Raw genomic sequence first — 11,960 nt, 5'->3', positions numbered from 1 at the left:
AGAGCATGACAGATGAAATAGTTTATTAACTTGTGTATATTCAAAGTAGTTCATTTAAATAGTAATTATGCATTATGCAGTTATGAATAACTGAAACACTGTGTAATGCCGAAGAAAACAATTTTACTATTGATTACAATGAAAATCGCATGTTTATAACTGATATGACCTTCCATGTAGGAATGATGCACGTGACGTTTATATTACGTTAAAATGTATTATTCAGGGTTTTTTTTTTACACAGATATTATGTTTACAGTGTGTTCTACATGTATTTGGTAAATGTGGTTGCTTATATATATTTTTTATTATTTAGTCTATGTTCTTCAATAAAACCTAAACATATAAGAGCCTGGAGGTTTAAATATCAAATAACATGACTGGATGTTTAAATATGGCAAAAATACCACAGTGAACATGCAGTTATTGTGATTTGTGATATGTTAGCATGAATGGTGTAAAGAAATAAACATCTTACTATAATACAGTGAGATGAGAGACCTACTATATGTAATAGTAGCATAAGGCTCATGTGCATAGTTAAAGAAGCAGTGAGTGTGATATAGTCGAGTCACACAGAACAATTTTTTTAATGATGTTATGAAAGCAGAACTGGAAAGAGCCTGTACTTTTTACTATACCACTGGAAGATTTGCCAGTTTTCAAAAGCACTAGGAAGGTAAAAGTACATGAGCACATATGGTCTACATCTTCCTCCCTGATTTTCCGTCCTTCACAAAGTCTTTTAGTATGATTTTCAGCTTGTTAAAAGCTTGATATTTAAGTAATAATATCAGTGTCATAACTGATCATAATTTGAATAGTTTGAGCATAAAATAAATCAGTACTGAGAAGGTCGTGGAATTTATTTTACAGTTAAAATGGTCCCTGGATGCAAAATGTTTGAGAACGCTAAAAATATGGCTTACTTTCCTGACTTTTTAAAATCATCTTTAACCACAGGTACCAATAATTCCTACTCATACTGAAATTCAGCTTGTCTATGTAAAATTATTTTATGAAATAAGGTCCCAATCATTTTCAGTGAATGTGCTATTTAATTATTGTATAATTATCACACTTATGTTGAGATTCTGGAGAGGAATTTGGCGATAGCAGTAAAATCTCGATAGGCTTTTCAACCACCTTCCTGCCGAGGCGTCCCGTCACTCACACCTGATGTCCAATGGAATAAGCCCCAGAGTCATCTGAGCTCTTCTCTTCCCGTTTGATTGTCATCTGGCTGCCCTGATGGAGGTCAAGACTTGGAGACCTACTGACGGAATCTGAAACCTGAATGAGAGAGAGCAATATCAGTCTCATATATTGCCATGAAATATACACTCACCGTCCACTTTATGCAATTAATTATCCAATCAACCAATCGTGTGACCAGAGAGGTCAGAGGAGAACAGCCAGACTGGTTTGAGCTGACAGGAAAGCTACGGTAACTCAAATAACTACTCTATACCACCACGGTGAGCAGAAAAGCATATCAGGATGTGTTACAACAGCAGTGTCCCACTCACAGCCAAGAACAAGAATCTGAACTTACATTGACATCTAATTCTGATGCTTTATGTGAACATTAACTGAAGATCTTCACCAGTATCTGCATGATTTAATGCATTGTGCTGTTACCATACAATTAGCTGATTGGATAACTGCATGAATGAGCAGGTGTTCCAAATAAAGTGGTCAGTTTGGGAATATTTTCTCCAAAAACGTGGGGTGTACTGTTTTTTTTTTTTTAGTACTGTAAGTAACCAGGATTTAATAGGCAGGAATGCGGTAATTGTGAGTCATTTCTGATGCATAGTATGCATATTAGATTTTAACCAGTGGCTCCAGATGCCAGTGTTTAACTACATACCTTTCCTATTAGTCTGCCTACATTTACTGAGTAATTTAATGTATAGTTATAATGTACCTACTTGCAAAATACAGGAATACAAACACACACATACAAACTAACTTTTCCTTTGCCCCAGATATAGTCAATTAGCCACGAAATGTTGTATCCAGCTTCTGTGGTTTGCTCTGGATTTGTACTGGAGCTGTGAGGGTGGTGTTGCTAAGCAGGAAGTCTCTCTTAGCAATATCTCTTTTGCGAGGGAGTCCTGGCTAAATAAAGCACAACTTGAAACTATATTATCACCTGAATCGATCCTAACCTACATTTCCACCTTCAAAGTTTGGGCCACACCTCCTACTGACTCTGATATTAGCAAGGAGTCAAACCAAAGCATGTGATTTCACTTCAAAATGGCTGCTGCGATTTTTTTTTTTTTTTAGCTCTGTGTCTAGAAGAGTGTCAGTCTATGGTGAGTAATGATTTAGACTAGAAGCTTACATGATGCTAAACTGCTAGCCCTGTAGCCCCAGCACAAAACTAAATAAGCAAACTTACACAGACACCTAACATGCCCTGACTGGGATAATGGAGAAGGTGTATGCATTTAGAAATAAAAAGACGTCACCTCTTCAAATTTCTTCGCCTTGTATTGTTTAGCTCCTTTCAGGAAGTTTAACAGGATGATATCACAGAGGACCGTTGCCTGTAGCCAGTGAGAATTATGATTAGTGGTGTATAGTGTGTGTGTGTGTGTGTGTGTGTGTGTGTGTTTATGCCACTGATCTTACCAGGCCGACTGAGGTACAAGCTGCAACAACGTTAATTACTGTTGGGATTAAGTGAAATTTTCCAGCCTGGAAAAAACAACAATAGATTTCACACATCTGCACTTTTTACTACATACACACATTATTACTACATCTACACACTCACACACATATTATACTCACATTGCCAGACACAAGTATGTCAAAGCGAATAGCAAAAGCTTTATGAAGTGTGCGATAGTCTTTGCCATCTTCTGACTTAAAGTATTTTGCAAACCTGAAATAATGAGACATGGTTGGACATTATTGTGTATGTGTGTGTATTTGTGTGTATTGTAGTTGTAGTTGCGTGTATTTGTGCTGCTACCTGAAGTTGTATCCCTTTGTGGCAAGGCTGTTTTTAAATGCAGAGTCCAGACGTGTGAATGTGTACTTGGGTTTACAGTTCTCCACATCCTGGTCCAGATTGCACATCCAGGCTATATTAATTCCAATCTCTCCTCCCTAATTCATACACACACACACACACACACACACACACACACACACACACAGTGTGACCATATCAGACTAACAGAAAACAAGTATACACAATTTTTTCCTCTTTTCAAATGCAGGACATTATTTGTAATCAATTCAGAAGCATAGCCATCTGTTTATTTCCTAACTGCTGTCACAGTACACTTCCTCATCAGCAGAGGCCTCCCTTGCCTGCATTCTACTTTAGTACTTCCAGGCTACTTCCTGTACGTAGAGTTTATAAGGCCACCCCATGCATAGCCTCAGTGCGAAGTCTTGCCAACCTTTGAGTTCTGAGCCTTATGTACTGTGATCACTATTACTGTGTTTTGTCCCTTGTCTTGACGTTGACTATTCTTTAGATTCACCCTTCCTGTGTTTGATCATTGCTATTATTGCAACATTGAGTTTTGGATAGCGTTCCATGGCTTCTTGCACACAGATCCTCAACCTTCTCCCAGGTCTTGTTCATTAAAACTGTATACAAATAGGTGAAGTAGTGGTAGACAGAGACACCTGCTTAAACAATCCTTAGGTAATGGCAGAGAATATTGAAAAATGGTGGTCAACCATATATATAAAACAAAAGAAAGCGTTCCTCAAACAGCAGATGAAGAGATACAGGGAGGTGCAGGACTCACTTTTTGTGAGATCTTATTGAAATCCTCGCCAGCATACTTTAGCACGTCCGCCACTCGGAAGATCGGACAGTCTGGGTTATTAATGGGATTATACAGACATTTCAAATAGCTGTTTTCACCAATATTCCCTCTGAAAGCCAGAAAGAGACAGAGAGAGAGTGCGAGAGAGCATTATGGTTTGGAAGCGAATCATAGCCTTGCTCTAGTGAAAGTGTATTTGTCTCACCTTGTGACATTAAAGAGAGGGAAGCGAATGCTGTTCTTTATAAAGATTGTGAAGTTCTCAACCTCCTTCATTGGGTTTCTGAGAAAGGTCAACAGCAGGGAAACAGAGTTTATAGGGTTTGTCTGCTAGGTTTATAGCAGTTTTTCTTAAAAAAAAAAAAAAAGCAACATATAGCATGCAGGTCCATGCCCTCTAACCATGATCTTGATGGTATTTAGCTACTGAAACAGTCCAAGTAGATACAAATCAAACCTGCATTGAAACATTTACTGACAGCATTTAGCTTGCATTATCTTCAGGATTAATGAACACTCTGTATGCTCGCACACCTCCTGTCCCCATCAAGGAAACCTACATATAATGTTGCTCAGAGCACTATAAAGCATGGATTTAATGCATGAGCTCTCATTTGAAATGTATTTTTTAACACTTACCACCCACATATATCTTGGAAAGGTTTGATTACGGAAAGGCTAAACAGTTTAGATCAGAATGTCGAGATTAATAAATAATTTCAGTGAATGAAATGCTATAAACCCATGCAAAGGTATGTAAGATGATCTCAATTAAATTCCTTACTTAATATATAAAACATATTGGGCCTAGTATACCACATCACTGTTAAATTGTTAAACTCAGTTCTGATTGGTCAGAAGGTGGTAACAGCAGCAGGTTTCTAGTAATGCATTTGTAATGTGTAATACATTATAATTTCTATAGTAACAATTCATTCATAGAAACTTGTATGGCGGATATGGCAAATAATCAAAATGTAATAATATGTCATGCTGAAGTTTTCTGTAAGGAGACAATTATTTAACATTTATGGAAGGAGTCTCCAGTGTCAGTGCTTTGTAACAGTCAGCGGTAAAGCTGTTCTGAGAAGTCTACGCACTTTTCGGTTTCTCATTAACATGACAAGATGCATTTTTTTGTCTTAAAAGAAGAAACAGCAGATGGTGAGGGAACAACTGTTTAAAACTGCTATAATATAAATGATAACACTGGATGTTCCACAACTTTAAATGTAACTATAAATGGATAAAAAAATTAGGATGTGCCATTACATAACTTTAGAAAATGTAATTGTTGGCAAATTGCTGTGGTATAGGAGGGTTTCAGGGTGGGGATGGTCTCACGTCACCCAGTCATTGATTATTTTCTTATAAGAGCACACCCGATGATGGTTTATTCCTTATGAATACCATTTGTACTATGTACTAAACTGAACCCCAAAATTTCAACAAGCAAGCAATGTGAGAAGTTAAAGATCTCAAAATTCACTTTTGAATGCAGTTGAAAGGGAAAATATCACAGCATGCAGCATTCTTTGACGTAATAATATTGTTTTACAAATGGAAGTGTGCAAGTGGAAGTGTGCATGTTTTTATGACCAAATGTCCCCACAAGACTAGGAATATCTGACCTTGTGGTGACATTTGGCTGGCCCCCACAGCCAAACAAATCCTACAGCTTTTATTTAAAATATTAAAAGAGCCAAATGTTTCCTTCTGAAATTAGGTTTAAATCTAGCATCGTAATAATTAGCACCATTAAAAATTATGTCAGTGGAAGGTCCTCATAAGGATAGTAAGACAAACGTGTGTGTGTGTGTGTGTTTCCTACATCTCCTGGGTGTCATCTTCTGCTGGACACCAGCCTAAAATCTCACATCGTTCAGCCTCAGTGATACACTTGCCTGTTATCTTGCCTACAAAGTGAAGGCAGGTAGAAGAAAAATGACTCCAATGTGTTAAACAGAAGATACCGACAAATGACCAAAATATGAGAAGGGGAGAAAGAGCAGAGAAAAGTAAAATAAGCAGAAAGAAAGGAAGGAAGGCAGGAAGGAAGGAAAGAAATAGACACACACCACTTGCCAAGTTTGAGGACTTGTATTTCTCACAGTCATTATCAGTGCTGCAGTTAAAATTCTTGTCAGCCTAAGAAAGAGAGAAAGAGAATGAGACAAGAAGGTACGAGGACATGGATATGGTATGTGTATGTGTATGTGTATGTACAGTTTTATGGCACTCATTATTATAGTTCAACAGGTTTATAAAAGACCGACCTCGGGACATGTCCTCTGCGTCTGATTGGCTGTGATGACCATTGCGGTGATGATGCAGAACACTGAGGCACCCTGGGAAATGTCAGACAGTTTGGTTTCTCGCTTTGAAACACTTCTTACTTTATGAATGGAGCACATTTTGTTGTGTTGCTAACCTGCGTGGGCATCACATAGTCAGCTACGTCCATCAGATTGTTGTTGAAGAAGCCGAAGCCCTTTACTTTAGTCATGACTGCCGACTCGATCCCCGTGTCACGGACCTGATAGGCCTTCTCATGGACAAACACCCAGCTGTAAACACAGACACACAGCAGAAAGCAAAAATGTCCTCTGGTTATTTGATTTCTGATTATGCATCTCTTGTTTTTCCCTCAAATTGAAGAAAAAGCCAGCCGCCTAATTGAATTAGAGAATTAAAGTCATTATGTCCTCCGCAGACAGAAAGCATTTACCTCGCACTAAGCAAAATTGGCTAATTTGTGACTGAATATTTCAGCATTCTGCAATAAACATGTCCAGCTAAAGGATGTTTTTTTTCTGCTACAATATTTCCATAATATTTATTTACCTTAGTATCTTATCTGGGACACATGAATCCCTAAAATAAAGTTTAAGAAGAAGGATACACTTCTCCATGCTTCTTCTTATCTGCTTTTTACCCATAATTCTTGAACATTCTTACATTGCACTGTTCATAAAAGTTAAAGGATGCCATGAATTATTATTATTTGTGGTACTTTTGCACTGATTAACGCAGGGCTTCTCAAACATCACCAGGGATGCCTTTAACTGTAGAATAAATTCCTCTATAAATAAAGAATAAATAAATTATAAGGAATAAATGACAGCACAGAATTATTTCACAAACATTATTTAAATGTGTACAATACAATTTATTTTGGCTATTTATTACAGGCAAAAAGGTTTTTAAGCTTTTTAGTTTGAAATTTCCACCACAGAACACATTAGGTCCAAGTTATTTATTATTTATAAATTATTGACAGACCTACTCTAAGTTATTTCTGAGGTTTGAATCAATTCAAGGGACCAATCAAACTGTCTAATAACCATAAGAACTGAATAATAAATATAATAACCTTTGTAAGGATGGATTGTGATTTCCACCACTATAAGAAAATTAAAAGGTCACACACAACTTGGACCACTTTGAGAACCAGTGCATGATTAAAGCACAATTAGAGCATACCTGAAATACATTCTCTCTCTCTCTCTCTCTCTCTCTCTCTGTCTTTCTTTCTCTCTCTGTCGTTACATGTTCACACCTGCTGCCTGATTCTTCTTGATGTTCTACTCTTGCTTGGGTTTTCTGCACTCGCGACTCACTTGCTGCTGTTTTGGATGGTCCCACATGGATACCCTAAAGATTCGTAGTTCCAAAAAAACAGTTTATACCCAAATCTCATTCGTGCTTCAGTGGATAATCTCACCTGGATGCTGTAAATTTGTACCTGTGAACTGCTGCTGTAATCGTAAAGACTATCTAATGCTCATCCCAGACTCTTATTCATAATCTGTACATACTGAACATCCCTCCAACACACTTTAATCATCTGTACACTGTAATGACTTTTAATCGCGCAATCTTGTGTCACCAAGAAGAGCACGAGTTCCCTTTTGAGCCCAGTTTCTTCCTCATGTTGTCTCAGGGAGTTTTTCCTCACCACTGTCACCTCAAGCTTGCTCACTGAGGATCTAAATCTATATCCGAAGCTCCTTTGTGACACTTTCTAGTGTAAAAAGTGCTATACAAAAATTTTTAAATTAAATTTAGTAGTTCAAATGGTTCAAAGTATATCCTACGTAGATGCTCTTGTGTATAATCAGTATTCTGTTATTCTCATTTCATACATAATTAATAAATAAATCTATTTTCAGGTGCAATTGTGCAAAAAATTCAACAGATTTTTTTCACTTTACAAAATATAAAAAAGTAGTTATTTGCAAACACACACACACAGCAGTCATTTGCAAACACACACACACACACACTATCATTTCAACCACATATACAAGCATGTAAACATTCCTAAGCTCTTACCCAACAAAGTAAATGATGATGAGGAGTTGGGCCACACGGTTGATAATTCCCACTGACCAGCTTTTGACCACCACAGACTTGGTCGTCTCATAGGTGAAGAAACCAGCGACCCAGCCAAACATGATGAGGTCAGATGGTAGATCTCTGTGTTAACAAGTGTATGATAAGCTCCTAATGGCGTCCACAGGGCTAGAGGAGAAGGCCGCAACACGTGAGCTCCAGCCAGGCTTATCTCGCTCCCTCAGCCTCTGCTGAATGAAGCTTAGTGCCTTCTACTGCCAGCACTAAATGCAGGGATGAAAAAAAAGAGAAAGATGGCTAAATGACCATTAACGCTCTTCTCTCTCCTCCCTCTTTCAACTCTTCCTCTCTTGTGTCTCTGGGGTCCGCTACGTTTCCTTAATGATCCGTTCATTTGCTAACCTCTCAGGCTCTTCTAAACAAAGTGTGAGTGAGCGCATCACCACAGCGAGCACATCAGCTGCTAAACTCAGACATTAATATCAGTGCTCTCTCTAAAAACATCCTGTTAATTAATGCAGCTAATAAATGGGTTAATTAGCATATAAAAATGTTTAAATCAAGTGAAATAAAAATATAGTTGATTTTTTTATTGTCATTACTGGCAGATGCAGATCACATGCATGCAGTGGGATGAAATATTATCCATAGGCCTTCTGAATCATGGATACAAAAAAAATCCCACAGCTTATATAAGCGAGTCATCTTTTATCTTTCAATTCACCTACGAGTGCTGAGTCAAAGAACTGTCTCATTGGCAAACAATAGATTACTACTGCCAGCATCAAGGTAAAGGGGGAAAAAATCAAAAATAAAGGTGCTAAACCTGGCACTGATCAGTGAGATCTGTGTAGGGATAATGAGAAATTAAATTCAAGTTTAATTTTTATATTGAGAATAGATTAACTCACTTCCTGGATTATAAGACATGGCCATTGTGTTAATAAATATTATATCAAAGTGCAGTTGAATTCTCTCATCAGAAGGCGTGCATTTATTTTCTATAACAGCAGCTCTGACAGTAGTTCCGGCTGTTACATGAATTATAGTTTTATCTTAATGTGCCTGTTCTAATATGTGGTCATCTCTATAGTAACAGCTAATACGCAGTGGCTTGAATAGTGTGTGCACCACATAATCCAAGCCTAACAAACGTGTTTTCAGAGAGTGTTGTTATTTTACAAAGAACAATGTACAATGGTTGATATGGTGAAGCTTTCTGTCAGGAGACATTTACTTTACATTACATATTATGTAATATTTAATGGGAGGAGTCTCCAGTCAGTAAGTAACAGTCAGTAAGTTTTAATATTCAAGGTTCTGCATTATTTCTAGGTCCCTATTTAAATGTAAGCAAATTTGTGATCTTGACCATGTTAACTGTTTTTGAACAAAAGGTCAGATTTTCCTCATGTCTAATGTCTAATCTCTTCTATTGAAGCATGTGTTTAAACCACACTCCGGTGGATTTGATCTAAAATGGATCATTAGGTTTTGTGCAAACTTGTGGAGTCCATGCCAGCTCAAGTGCACACTGTCATTAAAGCAAAAAGGGGATGCAAAAAAGGGGATCAAATACGAAATAAGAAATTCTGAAATTCATGTAAATATTTCAAAGATTCTACATTGCACTCACGCTATTGTCAATAATACGGTTTGTAATGAAAATCGTTGTATTAAATTAGAAAAGAATGCAAAATAGAAGCATTTTCACTAGTGCTCTCAGACCTTTGGACCGCACTCTATTTGTCACGTTTGCACATTATTGTATTATTATTCTATCGTTGTTCTGTATAAATGGCATTTTGATTACTGCACTGTACTGCATTATATTACATTGTTATAGTCTACTGTTGTATTTATTTTATATTTGATTTATTTCAGGAAAATGAATTCCTTGAGAAATACATCTTGTACATGGTAGAAAAAAAAATTCAGAGCACAATATAAATAAAAAACCCCAAAAACTCAAGACGGTTCAGGTCAGGACATTCACTCGTTCATCTTCCGTAAGCGCTTTATCCTGGTCAGAGTTACAGTGGATCTGGAACATACACTCAGGATGAGTTCATCTTTTTGTCAGCACCATGCACATACAGTAGCCAGTCGACCTACTGGCATATTTTTGGTTTGGGATCGAACCTAGGATTGTATTTTCAGTTAGAAAGTGTACTTTAACCTACATTAATACTTAACACCCTGGAGGATATGTTCTGCCCAACTGGGACTACTGTAATGTGCAAATTGTGTACTTATTGAGGAGGGGGAATGCACTTCCGCTTATACTGAAGTGCGCCCATTATGTTTGTGGTTCTTTATTGAACCAATTACATGTCAAAAATGCTTTCAAGTTATTGGGGAAAGGGAGGGTGTTTCTGAAAGAACCTAGCTTCCTGTAAATTATAGAGCACGACTAGTGCCATATGCACATTAGTGAGGGCAACATCGTAGTACTGCAGCCCAAGTCAATGACATTCAAAAACATCCACGAGACAAATGGACGTATAGACGGAGGGAGAAACATTAACATGCACTTGTTCTGTTAATGGCATTATTTTTGAAATCCCACACCAAGAGAGCTGAAAACAGGCAAAGAGGTGGAACACTCCCTCGACAGCCACCAATTAGATCAGCTCTGTGGAAAGCAAAAGGAAATGGCTCCATTTGTCTATTTCCATCATTTTACGAAAAAAAACCACACTCGCTTTTACCACCCCATTTCCGCGTAACATATTAAAGACCACACAGGCTAATTTGGCCAGAAGATAGATTAAAAACCACACACTCACTCTTATGAACTATGAGCTATCTGTCTGTGAGGCAAGAAACTTATTTTGGTAAACTGGATAAACATCTTATATCGAGTTTTATCTCTCTCTCTCTCTCTCTCTCTCTCTCTCTCTCTCACACACACACACACACACACACACACACACACACAAATATTCATACTTTTAAAGCAATATTTCTTAAACTTTTTGTTGCCAGGGACCACTTTCACAAAATAAATTCCACAGACTCGCTCAGTACAGATTTATCTCTGGCTATTTATTAGAGCCAGAGAGCTTTCTAATTCTTGATCTTTCCATCGGCAAAACACATTAGGTCCAATTTATTTTTCATTTATACATTATTTACTAAGCTGAATTGTTTTTGAATTATTGAAATTTGGAATGAACCAAGAGACCAATTAAACTAGCTATTAACTCTAAGTACTCAATAATAAAATAGAAATACTCTGAGTGCCAATTTCAGCCTGTAGTATAAACTCCTGCCTGACATCTTAATCTGATGATCTTGTATTTTGCTTACCTTTAAGCACTCCTACATGCCAGTATATACGCTTATGTCCCCAAGATTAGATTGTCCAGTATGGAAAGAAGGTCATTTTGTGTCTTAGCACCCAAACTTCTGGACATTTTTCCCACTTCCTCTTTAAAGCTGAGCTGAAAGACTTTCCTGATCTCTCAACGCCTTCACCCTCATTCTTCCTCTTGTTATGGTTTCTTTTCCTCCTCGATGTAATTGTCCTTCGTTTGGTTCCATTGGCACTTGCTCCATGACTTTTTCTTTTTTTTAATTATTAGTGAATTATTTATTCATATTATTTATTAGTCAACCTATATTTTTGCATTAAGAAGTCATTTAAAACAGCAGTAAGAGCTTAATCAAATGTTTACAGGTGGAAATTAGCTGAAGCTCTCTTGTACATAAAAATACAACAAATCTAGCTTTTTTTCCACAGTGTTCCCTCCAAAGCAACACACCCAAAACACACGGCCACGCACTCATGACTGGTCT

The 11,960-nt window shown here is 37.3% G+C and overlaps 1 protein-coding gene across 1 annotated transcript; it reads right to left on the bottom strand.

Annotated features, from left to right (window-relative positions):
- Positions 1-8: 8 nt before the first annotated feature.
- Positions 9-11,572, bottom strand: p2rx3a (purinergic receptor P2X, ligand-gated ion channel, 3a). Its single transcript, XM_026940397.3, has 13 exons — positions 11,472-11,572; positions 8,139-8,422; positions 6,235-6,370; positions 6,080-6,151; positions 5,882-5,951; positions 5,635-5,719; positions 4,009-4,086; positions 3,783-3,912; positions 2,990-3,126; positions 2,806-2,899; positions 2,644-2,709; positions 2,481-2,558; positions 9-1,293 (listed from the first exon to the last, which is right to left on the bottom strand). Exons 2-13 carry the CDS (start codon positions 8,258-8,260, stop codon positions 1,171-1,173), a joined length of 1,191 nt encoding a protein of 396 aa, XP_026796198.1. The 5' UTR covers positions 8,261-8,422; positions 11,472-11,572; the 3' UTR covers positions 9-1,170.
- Positions 11,573-11,960: the final 388 nt, after the last annotated feature.

The sequence above is a fragment of the Pangasianodon hypophthalmus genome, chromosome 7, assembly GCF_027358585.1.
Source record: "Pangasianodon hypophthalmus isolate fPanHyp1 chromosome 7, fPanHyp1.pri, whole genome shotgun sequence".
Lineage (NCBI taxonomy): Eukaryota > Metazoa > Chordata > Actinopteri > Siluriformes > Pangasiidae > Pangasianodon > Pangasianodon hypophthalmus.
The sequence above is the reverse complement of the archived record's forward strand: the minus strand, read 5'-3'. Positions and strand labels throughout refer to the sequence as shown.

Coding starts and splice junctions, on each gene's coding strand:
- p2rx3a (XM_026940397.3), bottom strand. CDS start 8,260: ATGTTTGGCTGGGTCGCTGGTTTCTTCACCTATGAGACGACCAAGTCT. Junction 6,371..8,138: donor ATCATCATTTACTTTGTTGG/GTAAGAGCTTAG, acceptor CTGTGTTTACAG/CTGGGTGTTTGTCCATGAGA. Junction 6,152..6,234: donor ACTATGTGATGCCCACGCAG/GTTAGCAACACA, acceptor GACATTTCCCAG/GGTGCCTCAGTGTTCTGCAT.